We start from the raw sequence: 16,874 nt of genomic DNA, 5'->3' as shown, positions 1-16,874 counted from the left end.
GCTGAAAGCACTGAACTCTGAAGAAGCAAACTGCATACCATTATCACTCACCAGCTCCATTGGAATGCCCCAGCGGGCGAACAAGCTCTTCAGGCGAATGATAACGGCCTGACTTGTGATATCATTCAGGGGTGCAATTTCCAAATACCTGGAACAGTAGTCGATCACAACAAGACACTTTTTCCCGTGCAGTTCACACAAATCAGCAGCTATTTTCTGCCATTGCCCCGCAGGCAGCGGAGTAGACATCAAGGGCTCCCTTCTCTGAGTAGGCCGGCGTTCCCGGCAAAAGGCACATTTAGACACGTGATTTGCAATGTTGGAGCTGATCCCAGGCCACCACACAGCTGCAGCTGCTCTCTCTCTGCACTTTGTAATGCCTAAGTGGCCATCATGAATCCTTTTTAACATCTCTTTCCTCATGCTGACAGGAATTACAATGCGGTCTTGGAACAGCACCAACCCCTCCAGCTCCGTGAGCTGCGACCTCTCTGGCTGGGAAGCACTTAAAGACATCCAGGCTGCCCGGCTCTCGGGCCAGCCTTCTTTTATGTACCTTATAACTTCTTGCAGATCTGTGTCCAAATATGTCTCTTTCTTTATCTCTTCCAGTTTCCTTGAAGAAATGGACTTAGAGGCCAGAACTGAATCTACATACACTTTCACATCCGATTCTGTGGAGGATTCTTCAGCAGCAGCCAGCGGGAGCCTGGATAGTGTATCCGCCACAACCAGTTGTTTCCCCGGCACATGCACTGCCTGAACATTGAACCTGAGCAGTCTCATTAAAAGTCTCTGGCATCTCAAGGGTGTTTTGTCAATGTCATAAGAGTTAATTAGAGGCACTAGCGGTTTGTGGTCAGTTTCCAGACTAAATTTCTCCAAACCCACTAGATAGCACTGGAAGCGCTCACAGGCCCAAACTGCAGCCAGGCACTCTTTCTCAATTTGAGCGTATTTTGACTCAGCAGCAGTCAGTGTGCAGGAACAGTAGTCGATGGGCTGTAGTTTATTTCCATTACTGCTTGCATCAGCACTAACCACAGTCTTTTTTGAAGGGTCGTAGAACCCCAGCACTGGGGCAGACCCCAGCACTGGGGCAGACCCCAGCAGGGACTTGGCATGCAGGAAAGCTTTTTGTTGTGAAGGTCGCCAGACCCAGGCAACATCTTTCTTAAGCAACTCTGTGATAGGGTGTAAAACTGTTGATAAATCTGGAAGAAACTTGCCCACGTAATTTACAAGGCCCAATATCTGTCTCAGCTCATGTACATCAGAGGGGCTCTTCATCTGTTCAATAGCACAAATTTTCTCGGGGTCTGGCTTGATGCCATCCCCGTTGATGATATGCCCAAAGTAGCATAATTCAGTTTTCCTAAAATGACATTTTTCTTTATTCAGCTTCAGCCCAGACTCTTTGATAGCCTGTAGCACACAACTCAAACGCTGATCATGCTCCTCCACTGTGGACCCATACACTAGAATGTCGTCCATGACGACCGCTGTGCCCACGTGGTCACTCAGGAGAGAACTCATTTCCCTTTGAAAGATTTCAGGAGCGGAGGATATCCCAAAAGGGAGTCTGCAGAAGCAGAACCGACCTACCGGTGTGATAAAGGTAGTCAGTTTGCGGCACTTTGGATCCAGGGGGATCTGCCAAAAGCCGCTAGAAGCGTCTAATGTGGAAAAGAACTTCGCCCCAGCCAACTTCGGAGCTATATCTTCTAATGTTGGCAGCACAAATCTCTCTCTCTTCACCGCCTCATTAAACCTTTTCAGGTCCACACAGATGCGCACCTTTCCGTTTTTCTTTGCAACTGGAACAATGGGGGCACACCAATCAGTCGCTTCAACAACCTCTTCAATAACCCCCATAGACTTCATGCGCATAAGCTCTTCCTCCACTTGAGGCATGAGCGGGAACGGAATTCTACGAGGAGTAGAAATACTGTATGGGACTGCGTCACTTTTAAGTGCTATACGGACTGGTTTGCAATTTAGTAGGCCCAATTCGCCAAACATATCTTCGGAAATTTCATTCACTCTGGCCACGAGGCCCAAGTCGCAGGCTGCTTTTCTGCTCAATAAATTGTTAACACACTGACCTCGAATCACATGCACCCACATGGTGAACTTTCTTTGCTTGTACTCACAGCTGGCAAGAAATTTCCCCACACAATCAATGCGGCCACCAGGACTATGGACATTTGTATTAAACTTCGCCAGCTGGGGCTGTCGAGGCAGTCTCATAAATTCAGCAAAAGACATTACAGTAATATCTGCTCCTGTGTCAATCTTAAAATCAACTTTGTCTCCCATTACAGTAAAAGTAACTTTCCAATCTTCCTCTGAGCTTGGCCGTTCCACAACGGACCCCACAAAAGACACTTCCTGACCCTCCTGGTCACCGTCCACCTGCATCTCCTTAATGTATTCAGTTCTACACACCACTTCAAAATGGCCCATTCTGTTACATTTCCTGCATCTTTTATCCCTGGCCGGGCATATAACACTCTGATCATGAGCACGGTAGCACCGCGTGCATCGGGCATGCTGCGCCCATCCATTTCTAGGCCTCTCCAGTACTCTAGATCTACTGCTCACACTGTGCCTTTCACTAGCATTTTTCCTAGACTGTTGCACTTCATCCACAATACTCTCAGACCTCAGATCAGCACTTTGCTTTTTCACCAGTTCACTCTGGCGGGCCATCCTAATAGCCCCATCTAATGTTAAATCAGGCTCTAACTGCAGCTTCAGTGAGACTTCAGCATCTGCAATTCCAATAACTATTCTGTCTCTGATTTGCTCTTCTTCAGCAACACCAAACTCACAGAATTCAGCTAGTTCATACAGGCTGCGCACAAATGACTCCACAGATTCTCCCACACGCTGATTACGTTTGTGAAAACAAGCTCTCTCATGAATCACATTTATTTTGGGCACAAAGTGGGCACTGAGTTTATCCATAACTATATCAAAGTCAAATTCTTCCCCTTCTTGGAAAATAAAAGCATTGAATACTGGCTCCACATCTTTCCCCATAGAGTATAAAAGAGAATTAACTTGTACTTCACCACTCTCCTTGTTCAGTTTGGATGCAATCCTGAAGCGCTGAAACCGCTGATGCCATGTGGGCCAAGCTGCAGGCTGAGAGAAGTCAAAAGGCTCAGGTGGGGTAAACTTTGACATTGCAATCGATCAGGAACAGAAGCGCAGTCCAGAACTTCTGACACCATGTCATGAGATGCAGGACATATGCAGGACACAGCAATGATGGTACAACTCTATTTTATTGCAGAGCATAGCAATACACATCTAGTCAGGTTGATTGTACTAAACTAACTGCGACACAGACACCGGACCTAAGCCCCGCCCCCAAACTAGTGACATCACATCCTGCTCTCATCCCAAAGATGATGGAGCTGCCTAGAAGAAGACCTTTTCCGCCGAACTTCAGGAATGGTGAGTACCTATTTGGGGCTTAGTCTTAGGATGCTATCGTCTGTTGCACACTGAACGGACCTCAGGAACAGGGAGTACCTATTTGGGACTCAGTTGTAGAATTATTATTTTTTTAAGATTAGGGATTTAATGGGCTGTAAAAGGGCTGATTACCCTTTTAAGGGCAGTAAAAGAGCTGAATGCCCTTTTAAGGGCAATGCCCATACAAATGCCCCTTTAGGGGAAATGGGTAGTTTAGGTATTTTTAGTGTTAGGTTTTTTTTTATTTTGGGGGCTTTGGTGGGTGGGGGATTTTTACTGTTAGCGGAGACTTAGTATTTTTTAAATGTAAAAGAGCTATTTAACTTAGGGCAGTGCCCTACAAAAGGCCCTTTTAAGGTCTATTGGTAGATTAGTTTAGATTAGGGATTGTTTTTATTTTGGAGGCTTTTTTATTTTCATAAGGATTAGGTTTAATTTTTTTATTTTTGATAACTTATAGTTAATACGAGATTCAAAGCATATTATTTTCCTTAATGTAAAATTAGCTTTCCGCCTCTGCTATTGGGCTGAACAGGGGATTTCCATGGGTGTAGCAGAAATTTCTCCTCCAGGTCTGGTGTAATTTGTAAACAGTTTTCTCCTGTAGATCTCTTTTTTCTCTCAAACTAAAATCTGGAGAGTTTGTGTCAAAATAAGCAAAACACTCATTACCCTAATAGAAAACCGCCTGTATTCAAAATATTATAAAATAATATACACTGAAAATTAAGTAATTTGATTTGTATTGACTGTAGAATTAAATTTTTAAGGTGTGTCCCCTGATTAATGCTAACTCCGCTATCTCCAGATAAGTTCCCCTTCCAGTGAGCTTCATTACTTTCTGTGGGAGACAGCTCACAATTTTTATAGAATTCTCAGAGGGCAGCTCCTGTGAGTATCTGCATTGTTTTTCATGTCTGACGCAGCAACGTTTTTAAAACAGGTCCCTAAGAGTCATTGTTAAAGATACACAACATTAATATTTTGTCTATCATGCATGTAAAAGGGCAATAATTGAACATTTTAGAAATATTTTTATATTAAAGTAAAATAGGGTTTATTTAACACAGGAATATAAGTTTTCTTACAAATAAATAAAATGAAATAACATTTAATTTAATCATGAAGTGTCCAAATGATTTTCTAGAACTCACAGCTCAATTCTACAAGAGGGATAAGCACAGTGAAGCTCTGTCTGTGTCCCTCTCAGACGTTCCAGGGCAAGAGTTCTGAAGTATTAACCCCATCCTGCCAGTCAAAGCAAATTAGACATTTGTTACTCAATAATTTGTCTCACCTGGTTAGTTGGCCACAACCTTATTTGTTCCTAGTTAGTTGTTTCTGGTTTCAAGTTAAGAACCATTAAGAATGTAAATATTTTACTTTTTATTTGCTGGTTAGAGTCAGAAAAAAAATATAATTCATTATTTTGCTATCTGTAATATTTATTCATTGATTATTTCTTTGATACATTTCAATTCATGATAGTTTTCTCTTTTATTTCAAAAATCACAAATGTGGTTCTTCGATATCTAAATACCTTGCTATGATTAAAATGTTGTTATATTTTCTCTTTTAGCACACTTGGATGCCGTCAGAGGTATGTTTTGTTTTTTGTTTTTTAAAAAAAAAAAACTAATATTAAAATGTGTGCTATATAAATGAATGCCCTATATAAAAAAATATTAAGGTGCTTTTGATCATATGGATTAAAACAAATTTAAATGCACAAATACACAAATGCAACACATACACAGGCACATAATTGTATTGTCTATCAGAAATTCCACCTTTTACTCTCTTGTTAGTTTAATAAACATGTTTATTGGGCTTTTGTAATTAAGTACTTTGCTTTACTTGACAACAGGATGGAATTGATTCACTTAAATACAGTGAGGTATGTTTGACTAACCAATATCCAAATATCTACTTTGTAATATTCACTAAGGGCATTTTGCTTCACTTTACAGAAATATTATTCTAATGTCATGCCCACACTATCAGTTCAAACAAATATTATATTCATAATCATTTCAGTTCTAATGAACGTGGTAATCTCTAATGAGTTATCCTGCTGTATTTACTAAATTGTACAATTCTGTGTGGGGACATCAAGAGCCTGCAGAACTGTTAAGCCATCTGTCAAAATATTTCTATTGTTTGTTTAGGCTATTTGTCCATGATTTCTAATGTTATTACCCACACAAACACAAATATTAATCCCACAATTCATTGTACTACTGTCAAGGCTGAATGCCAAGTTTATTGCTATTTAAATGGCCGAATGTTGCTTTTTGCAGAAAATAAAGGTTAGAGCTGGGTGACAGTGTTATGAGGACATAAAATGGATTATTAGTATATTAAAGAGACAGTAAACACCTTGTAATTCTAAGATTTGTCTGCAGTCTTGTAAGAAAGTAATGTACTTGGTAAATTAAAAAAAAATAAAGTTTTCAAAACATTAATATCGTATCTGCTGCAATTGTTTTTCAATTGCCAAACTCTACCTGACACAACTTACTTGGAGGAGCCAATACGAACTTACTGCTAGCCACTGTCATTTTGTTAGCAATCTATCTATTGGTTTACATGTCCTTATTTTATAATCTCAGCTGGCACAACATTCCCCACTGCTAATATTAAATGTATTTGAAATGTCTCCTTTTATTCTTGCTGGATAAGATAATGTAATGTGCTGTTCCTGCAGGATCGGCACTTTTGAACAGACATGATCTAATCTTTAGAACAATGGAGGTGATTTCAATGGGCAAAAGCAGCTATTTAAAATACAAAATTAAGCCTAAAGGAACATTTACCTGTACATTGAACACTCTGCAGCTGGTATAACAGATCTTTGGATATACATTAATGGGAAACAGTACAGTGTCCATTTAAAAATACCAGCATTGCTGTCAAAACAAAGCAAACAGTCTACTAGTTTGGAAAACAAAATATTTAGACAATTATATGAATTACTTCAAAATGCTTCTATTCAATGTTAAAATGAATTCTTGTACATTCCAGTTGTTCTATTATATCCCATTAATTCATTCTTACAGCAGCCTTATGCATATACATTGCTCTTGACAATTCTATTTTAGTCTTTTCAAGTCTGACTGAGGTGATTGGCCGCGCGCTAGCAAGGGGTGCTATTGCATCAGCATCTGAAGGTGCAATGATAAATGCAGGCAGCACATTGCAAAAAAACAAATGTTTTCAACCACGGGTTTGGTAAAACCCTTAATTTACTTGAAAGTTTCTATCAAAACATTTCCCTCTCTTCTCTCCTATAAGCTATACATATTAAGGTAATTTGTTTTAGTGGCACTATTTTGAACACTTTCTTGTTTATACCCTTCTGGACATACAGTAAACAATTACACAAAGAAAGTGATTGTTGTTCACCACATGGGAGCAGCCTCTTTTAGCCTAATTGTGCTTTTCACAGAGGAGAACTTTCCAGAAGTATAGAAGTCTGACCATAGCCTAAAGCAGTGTTTTTCAACCAGTGTGCCGTGGCACACTAGTGTGCCGTGAGAGATCCTCAGGTGTGCCACGGCAGACTGACAACAGTGTGACATATTTTTTAAACTTTGCTTGTTTTTTACTCCCAGTGCAGGGGTAGTTTGTAGGAGGCATGGCATAACAGCACAATACATACAGTATGTGTGTGTTTGTGTGTATGTGTATATATATATATGCTGTATTAGGCTACAATGTGTGATTTTTTTTAAATTTTGGGATGGTGGTGTGCCACAGGATTTTTTAATGTAAAAAAGTGTGCCACGGCAAAAAAAAGGTTAAAAATCACTGGCCTAAAGTACAGTATTCAAACATAGGCCCAATTCATAATCTATAAAGTAGCATATAAACCTCCCATTTTCTGCACCAAAACATATTTTTCAATCCTAAATGCCAGGTCAAAGAATTGACTAATGATGAGCACCATATTAGATCTGCAGATAGAATAACCTATCTAAATAGGTTGTGAAGTCCTATAAAGCTTGACTTTACATGTTGCAATTAAGAATATTCTAGCTGAACTTCTATTCATAATTTATAACACCTATGCTGAATATCTTACTTTAAAAATTATTTGGCAAAAGCCTGTATAGAGTTGCAAATTAAAGGATGAACTCTTCTTTCTTTTAGATGGGTGCCCAGGACTGTGTTATGGCAATGGAAGATGTATACTTGATCAAAATGGATGGCACTGTGTGTGCCAGGTTGGCTGGAGTGGGACTGGATGCAACATTATCATGGAAATGGACTGTACTGATAATATGGACAACGATGAAGGTAATGCCTTGTCTTTCTATTCCTCTCACTCACTGCTTTTTTTAGTATTAGTATAAGCCACTTTTTAGAATTAAATAACAAATTACAAAAAATTTAAACTTAAATTTATTATGTGCATACTGCAAGATAATTATTAAAGAGGCAAATAATTTAAAAAAGGTACATATGGCCAAAATATAAAATTAATACATAAATAAATAGGTCTGGTGTCATACCTATTATTTTTATTTTTTATTTTTATTTTGAAAACATAATACATATTTTACATTTTTCAAATGCAATTATGTTACTCCAAACATTTTAGCACATATGTTATACACTTTGAAATCTTTTCAATGTGGACTTAGTATCTTAAAGTATAAAATTGATAAAAGTTGCCAGAAGTCAGTTAAATTGTGTTTATAATAGTGCATTGTTAAAATAATAAAAAAAATATATATTGTTATAAGTGCTTATATGATTAACACCTCTTTTATTCAGTGTGTTGTTTGGTAACAGCAAAGTGTTTTGTTGTGTTTGTTGAATGTTGTTAACACTTCTTGTTGCTGCTTTTAAATTCTATTTGAGTCCTTTGTATGTAAATTAGATGAATGTGACTTTTTATGTAAATGAAGTGTGAGAAGTCATATCGATCCTTAAAATAATGGTAGATTATAACTTGTGAAATATTTATAGGATCTATATTGAAAGAAGTCATTGTTATTTTTTTCTTTTTTCAACTTATAAATGTCCCATTTGCATTTAGTACTTTAGAAAACAAATTGTGTGATACTATTTTTTTTAAGGACATAGAGTTGATGACTTGATTCTAGAGTCTCTCAATAAAGCTGCAACCTTCCAACTGAGGCCAAATTTATTTTGGTGGTTTTAAAGGGATAGTCTAGTCAAAATTAAGATTTCATGATTCTGATAGAATTTGGTTTTGGTTTATACCTATTAAAATTACATCTGTCAGTTTACAAAGATAGTGAAAAGAGAGAAAATGGTAAACCCCTATCCTGATATATTTATGCCATCTCATGCGACCGGGGCTTAAGCACAAGACACTCACCCTCCCAAGTTCGTCAGTTTCCCGTAGCCGTCAGAGGTGTACCAATATGCACCGAAGGTTTGGAGATTCTTAGCCAAATAGATCGGAACAACATCCGACAGCAGCGTCTTCTGCTAATCTCCCTCTCTTCCGCCTCTATCTGCAGTTCCCGGTCAGCGGCTGTGGTTGTGAGTGATCAACGATACGCCAGCAATGACGTGTAGGGGGGTGTGTTGTAAAAATCTTCACCCAGCACTGGCATCGTAATGAGGAAGTAATGATGGGTCTCATACGCTGGTAAAGAAGCAGCACAAGACGTTAATCGTCTTATCAGGAAGATTACCCTAAAAAAGCATTTTACTTCTAATTCCTCTGAGCAAGCAGTTCCGACAAATATTATAGCCCCCAGTACATCCGAAACACAGTCCTTTTCTGAGGCATGTGATGTCATTAGTCTCCAATATCTATATTCTGAATCTTTTCATGATCCAGGTTCTATAAACACTGGTGCCACCTTTAAGGAAAAATCAACTTTTTATCCCATTCATAGTAGGGGTCAAATTATACAGACGTTTCATTCTAGAGTTGAAAAGCACCTTCAGGTTCTCAATGAAAATCTTGGTAGCTTTACCCAAAATTTGCCTAAAAGACTGAGAGAGGCAATGAGGAATTTACAACTAAATACCAATATAGTCATACGCCCAGCTGACAAAGGTGGCACCATTGTCGTTATGAATCGATCAGATTATGTGGCAGAAGCTTTACGCCAACTCCACAATCACCATGACTATTCAGTATTGACCACAAATCCCACGACTAGGTTCAGGAGACAACTTATGGAAATTTTGGATGATGGTGTTGAACGTGGGTTTCTAAATGAGCAGACAGCTTCATTCTTAAATGTGCAGTATCCTAAGATCCCCATGTTCCACCTTTTTCCAAAGGTTCACAAATATCTTACAGATAGTAAGGGTCGCCATATTTTCAGTGGGGTAGATTCACTCCTTGAAAGACTTTCGTTATGGCTTGATGCCATTTTACAGCCTTTAGTTAATATTTTACCCTCCCATACTAGGGATACAAAGCATATCATCAATCTTTTGGCAGAGCTAAAATGGGGAGAAAATTTTGTTTGGGTTACAATAGATGCTGTTTCCCTATACTCTTCCATACCCCACTCAAAAGGCATTTTGGCGGTTAAATTCTTTCTTGGTCAATACACACAATACACAGTAGAATTACAGTCTTTCATTATTCGTGTGTTAGAGTTCATCCTTACACATAATTTCTTCTGTTTTAAAGGAAATTATTATCTTCAGAAATGCGGTACTGCCATGGGGCCAAAATTTGCCCCCTCATATGCTAATTTGTATCTTGGCAGTTGGGAAACAGAGAGCATTTATGTAGATAGTAATCCCTACAGGTCACATATATATTTGTACAAAAGATATATTGATGACCTGCTGTGTATATGGTCTGGTCCCCCTGATGAGATAGCCAAATTTGTACTTTGGCTAAACCAAAATGAGCCGAATCTCAGCTTTACCTTCATCTCTGATCCTACTAGCATTGATTATCTTGATCTAACAGTAACAGGCAACCCAGATGGGTCCATTTCTACCAAAGTTTACCGCAAACCCATCTCGGGCAACACACTCCTGCATGCCTCAAGCTGTCACCCAAAAAATACCTCATATGCTGTGGCCAAAGGCCAATTTATGACAATAAAGAGGAATTGCAGCAGACAAGAGGACTACATGAAGGAGGCAGAGTTGCTTGAGAACAGATTAAAACAGAGACATTATACTAAAAGTCACATCAAACAAGCTAAACATCAAGTAGATTGCATTTCCAGAGAATCAATGCTTCAAGACAAGCATAAAAATACTATCAAAGATTTTTTTTTTTTTTTTTAAACATTTATTTTTTATTAAGGTTGAAAAAAAAAATAAGAACAGTACAGAAATGCCGTAGATACAGCCATTGTAAAACATACAGTATCAATAAACCATTTCAGAGCTATCCATAACTTTGCAGGATGTATGATTAGAGGGTATGAAATAAAATACAGTATTGGCATTTAGTCCTACTGAGGTACTGTATATGTAATGGAAACATACACATGTTCTACCTCAGTTTTTCTGTGTATGATGCAACTAGAACAAATTAAACAAGATTGTCATAGAACAATATTAAACACAAAGTACACATATGAACTTACAGGTCTAAATAAGCAAATACATGGCAAATTCCGATCTCAATGAAAAGACTACATCCCCTTATAATGGAAAACTGATCATCAGAGTGTAATTCCCCCATAATGGAAAATGTCGGCCACTCTTGGACCGCCTGTCTCAGAGAAGGATTGGATAGGGGTGTGTGAGGGGGAGGGGATAGTGGGGTCATTTTTGAACCTATTATATGTAATTAGGATATATAACTATAAGGGAACCATCATTGCCCGTAGTGTGAGCTAAGCAGGATAATTAAGCTATAAGTACTAATACCTCAATGGGTATCAAGGAAAGATAAGAAGGGGAGGGCCTAATATTACTTTATTTCAGCCATATCTCTAGAGCCTATACACAATTATTAATACAATTATACAAAAATATCCAGCATCTCTAATCTGCAGGTATATAGATATACAGTGATTTCAGGTATCAGCTTTGACTGCTTTGTACTCCCTCACATTATAGAAATAAAGCAAATACTATGTCATATGGTGAAATAGGCTACTAAGTCAGATTAGGGAATAAAAGTTAAAGAATACTGTATACCATATAATTATTTTAAGGGATAATTCATAAAGGCATGAATCAAAGCCTCAAAGGCTTATGATTAGAAGAAATTGCAGCATATAGTCACTGCCAAGTAGATGCTAACATCAGGGTACCTAAATATGAATGATCCTGCTTATAGTACATATAGGTACATACTAGTTTGTAGGGGCTTAGAGAGCAGATATTACTGTGAATATATGTTAACAATCTTAAACACATACATTATGACTAAAGATTCTAAATTGAACAGGGAGCCTTAGGAGTGCCTAGGTAAAGACAGATCACTGATTTCAGCCTATACACCAATACAGAGTACAATAATAGCAACAAAAAAAAAAAACGAAAAAAAAAAAACATTAAACATAGAAATTATCCGCGTTCCCCAGACAGTTCATGTACAGAAACCAGTGTGGGAATGACAAAATGTACTTAAGTCTGCCGGGGCTAGAAGGTATAGATACTGCATGGGGACAAAATGTCCAGGTGTATATCTGGAGTTATCCACGTCTGCTATCAAAGTCTCAGACAAAGATTCAACATGTACATATTAGTGTGGCCTCTCATACCAAATTCTATGCTAACTAATAACAGGAGCGCAAGCTACCTTTACTCAATCTGAGCCTGTCCGGTTATACACTTTAAAGGCCAAAAGTCGCTTCTCTGCCATTGCACTCTTTGTCAGTCTCAAAAGTATGGGATCTAATCCCCCAGTGTAAGTTGGAAGCAAGTGGTTCTCATCATACCTAGAGGAGCCGTCCCTATCAATAAAGGACAGCTGGTGCTATCCTACTGCGAGTCTGGGATGCAGGCCGGCATCAACTGGACAATGCTGCTCTTTGTAATTGAATGCGTAATGCAAGAGCTCCAAGCATTGGCCTAGACCTCCAGGGTCGTTCACATATCGGGCGTCTTTCAAGGGCTTCTCTATCCCCGGAGGAGATCGCAGTTTCCACGCGGCTAGAGTCTTAGTAATGCTAGGTGGCCTGAGCAAGCGGCCTGCCAGAGATGCTGTTAATAGTTGAAGAGGGACCAACTCTGCGTCTTCAGTATGGTCCCCTGTACAGATCTTGAGTGTGGTCTCTGGGGTATAGGTGTTATCAGAGGCGGTAGTATTTTTCTTTGTCACCAAGTCAGGAATAGCCTCCTCCACTATTTTGTTTGGCTCTTGACCCGCATGAGTCTTCCAAGTATCCCCCAGGGCCTCTGTAGTCACTGTGTTTTTCCGTCCACGATCTCTCCTCAGCGGTATAAGACCATCTCCATATTTATTCACTGGCCAGCATGCCGCTCCAGGTAAGGCCTTTTTCCTGAGTCCTGCAGGCATGAGGAGGTTGTAGAGCTCTAACTTTAAGCCCCGACAGTGGAGCTCCATAACTTGCAACATGTTGCGCTCCCATGTGTTTATGGCATCCATATTTAGCAATAGCTCTCGGCTTGGAGACTAGTAGTTCTTTGTTGTGGAATTGAATGGTTCCCTTCCCAACTCAAGAAAGGTGTTGTTCTTTTAGTAGAACAAGAAGTGTGGTCAATCTTCAGCACAACCGGCTGGTATATATCTGATATTTATCAGAGCTATGGAGGGGTGGGTGAGGTTCCAAGCCGTCCTTAGGCCTCTGCTGCGCACCTCACAGATTCTGGTCTGCTGGGCTGAATTTAACAGCAAATAATGTTTCAAACTTTTCCAGAAAGATTATATGTCTTCACATAACTGAAGTATGACTTAGTAAGAGGAATTTAGGAGTGGTAAACAGCAGTTTTAACATCTCCTCTGTAGAGCCCAAATTAAAAAGCAGCCATCTCAGTCGATAGTCGGACACGCCCCCTACTATCAAAGATTTTAAGGGTATTCATTTTGTAACTAATTTTAGTGCACAATATTCAGAAATCTGTAGTATTGTGAAAAAACACTTTCCACTTTTGGCTACTGATGAAAAACTCATGGGCACAGTCAGGGAGGGAATTAGATGCTCATACAAAAAATGTGCTACCCTTGCCTCTATTCTGTCCCCAACTCAATTAAGACAGAGCATGCAACACTCTAGCTATTGGCTTAGACATCTGGGTATGTATAGATGTGGCCACAAGAAATGTAAGCCCTGTGATTATGCACAGATTACTACAGAATTCAGATCCTCAGTAACTGGCCAAGTCTATCCCATACAATCATGCCTCAATCGTACCAGCACAAATGTCATCTACCTTGTCACCTGTACCCTTTGTAATTTACCTCAAGGGATATCAATTCCCGGGTGAGGGAACATATATCTACACTGACCAGAGGTACTGCTACCACCCCTTTGGTGCAACATTTTGCAACTAAACATAATAGCTGCCTAAATTCCTTCAGATGGACAGCTATTGAAAAAGCAAGAGTTTCCCACAGGGGTGGTAACATTGAGAAGATTTTGGCCAAACGCGATGTATATTGGTTTTTTCAGCTAAGAACCAGACTTCCCCAGGGTCTAAATTCAAGATTTGACCTTATAAACTATTGGGAGTAATTTCTTTGATATCTTTGTTACATTACCAATAGATATTAATGACAAATATTAATACAAATATACATATGAAGAGGAATGAAATTATACGAGTTATCCTTTAGCCCGTAGCCTCGTTTTTGGTGACTTATCTCTTCACACTTATGTGTTTATATATTTCCATCCTCTCCTTACACTTAGCTAATATATTGACGTGGTAACTTGCTCTATAGCTAATATGCTTCATCTTTAGTACAATATAATACATAGCAGCACTGTTCTTTGTATATACAAATATTGGTATTTTACACATAATATATATAAATGACAATTTTCTATGCTGCGACTTCTTACAGCTAATAATATACTTTATTATTGTTATGCCTTGTTTTTGTTTAGGTTCTTGTTTTTTGCATTACTATGTATACATGTTATGTTTATCCTGTCCTACAAGCCATCTATGACGTAATTATATTCTTAGATTCTTTACCTTCTTCTTATCCATTGTTGAAAAGCAGGGATATAAGCTCAGGAGTGTCCACGTGTCTGCAGCACAATATGGCAGCAGTTTTGCAACAATGTAATACTTTAGCAAAAGAACTAAATGGCAGCACTATTTCCTGTTGTGTAGGGCTTCAAGCATGTGCACACTAGACACCTAGGAATCTCTTCAAGAAAGAATAGTATGATAACAAAGTAAATTTGGTGATAGAAGTAAATTGGAAACTTCTCTATAATTGTAAATGAAAGAAAACTTTATGGTTTCACATCCCTTTAGTTTTTCATCAGTCAAATTACAACAACGGAAGATTTATTTCTGCTCAGTTTACTTTGAGCCCATTAACTACGTATGGCATATTCAGCTAGATTACGAGTTTTGCGTTATGAGTGAAAAAGCATTGTTATGCTTCCTAACGCTGCTTTTTCCCTAACGTCGCTATTACAAGTCTTGTTGGTATAGGTGTACCGCACACCTTTATGGCCGTCACGCAACGTCAGTACCGCACTTTTAAAAAACTCATTTTTCAATGGGACTTCCATAGGGCCGGTATTACGAGTTTGCCTGGGAGGCCAAAAAGTGAGCGGTACACTCTATACTGACAAGATCTGTACCGCCATCTAAAGTCAGTAGTTATGATTTTTACGTTACAAATCTGTAGCATAAAACTCATAACTAAAGTGTAACAAAGTACACTAACACCCATAAACTACCTATTAACCCCTAAACCGAGGCCCTCCCGCATCGCAAACACTAAAATAAAATTATCAGCCCCTAATCTGCAAATAGAATTATTAACCCATATTCCGCTGCTCCCCGACATCGTTGCCACTATAATAAACCTATTAACCCCTAATCTGCCGTCCGCCCACACCGCCTTTATAATAAACCTATTAACCACTAAACCGCAAGCCCCCGACAACGAAATATACTTAAATAAATTATTAACCCCTAAACCTCTGACCTCCCACATCATTAACTCTACATAAATATATTAACCTAAAACTAACCCTAACCCTAACGTAACCCTAAGTCTAACCCTAACCATAACACCCACTAACTTAAATATAATTAAAATAAATCTAAATAAAACTTACACTTATTACCTAAATAATTCATATTTAAAACTAAATACAAACTTACCTGTAAAATAAAATCTAAGCTAGCTACAATATTATTAATAGTTATATTGTATCTATCTTAGGTTTTATTTTTATTTCACAGGTAAGTTTGTGTTTATTTAACTAGGTAGACTTCTTAGTGAATAGTTATCAACTATTTAATAACTACCTAGATAAAATAATTACAAAGTTACCTGTAAAATAAAACCTAACCTGCCTTACACTAAAAACTAACATTACAATAAAATAAAGTTAAATTATTAAAATACAATTTTCTAAATTACAATAAAAAATAAACACTAAATTACAAAAAATAAAAAACAAAATTATAAAAAATAAAAACAAATTACTCCTAATCTAATAGCCCAATCAAAATAAAAAAGCCCCCCCAAAAAAACCCTAGCCTACACGAAACTGCCAATGGCCCTTAAAAGGGCCTTTTGTGGGGCATTGACCCAAAGAAATCAGCTCTTTAACCTGTAAAAAAAAAAAACACCACCCAACTAACCAACCCCCCCAAATAAAAACCTATCTAAATAAACCTAAGATAACCATTGCCCTGAAAAGGGCATTTGGATGGGCACTGCCCTTAAAAGGGCATTTAGCTCTTACATTGCCCAAACCCTAAGGTAAAAATAAACCCACCAAAAAAAAAACTAACACTAAACTCCAATGATCCACTTACAGTTATCGAAGTCAGGACATCCATCCTCATCCAGCCGGCGAAGTCATCATCCAGGAGGCCTCTTCCATCTTCATCCAGCCGGCGAAGTCCTCATCCAGATGGCAAGAAGTATTCATCCAGATGGCATCTTCTATCTTCATCCATCCGGCGTGGAGTGGGTCCATCGGCGCCGAGCATCCTCTTTTTACGATCGTCAATGGAAAATGAAGTTTCCTTTTAAGTGACGTCATCCAAGATGGAGTCCCTTACATTCCTATTGGCTGAAAGATTTCTATAAGCCAATAGGAATTAAAGGGGAAAAATCCTATTGGCTGTTGCAATCAGCCAATAGGATTGAGCTTTTATCCAATGATGATCCAATGATTGGAATAGCAATTTAATTCCCATTGGCTGATTTCAGCCAATAGGAATGTAAGGGACGACATCTTGGATGACGTCACTGAAAGGGAAACATCATTTTTCAGCGAAGATCATAAGAAGAGGATGCTTCGCGC

At 38.5% G+C, this 16,874-nt stretch overlaps 1 protein-coding gene across 6 annotated transcripts in view; it reads left to right on the top strand.

Annotated features, from left to right (window-relative positions):
- The window catches only part of TENM1 (teneurin transmembrane protein 1), a 1,037,319-nt gene that overhangs the window by 642,604 nt on the left and 377,841 nt on the right, over nucleotides 1-16,874 (top strand). For 5 of the 6 annotated variants that reach the window (XM_053699121.1, XM_053699124.1, XM_053699123.1 and 2 more), the window contains 2 exons: nucleotides 5,066-5,086; nucleotides 7,639-7,785. In XM_053699121.1, coding sequence (XP_053555096.1) covers nucleotides 5,066-5,086; nucleotides 7,639-7,785 — 168 coding nt within the window. The remainder of the gene's footprint in view (nucleotides 1-5,065; nucleotides 5,087-7,638; nucleotides 7,786-16,874) is intronic. The other variant, XM_053699127.1, reaches the window with a different exon arrangement.

Source organism: Bombina bombina, chromosome 1 (genome assembly GCF_027579735.1).
Source record: "Bombina bombina isolate aBomBom1 chromosome 1, aBomBom1.pri, whole genome shotgun sequence".
Lineage (NCBI taxonomy): Eukaryota > Metazoa > Chordata > Amphibia > Anura > Bombinatoridae > Bombina > Bombina bombina.
The sequence above is the reverse complement of the archived record's forward strand: the minus strand, read 5'-3'. Positions and strand labels throughout refer to the sequence as shown.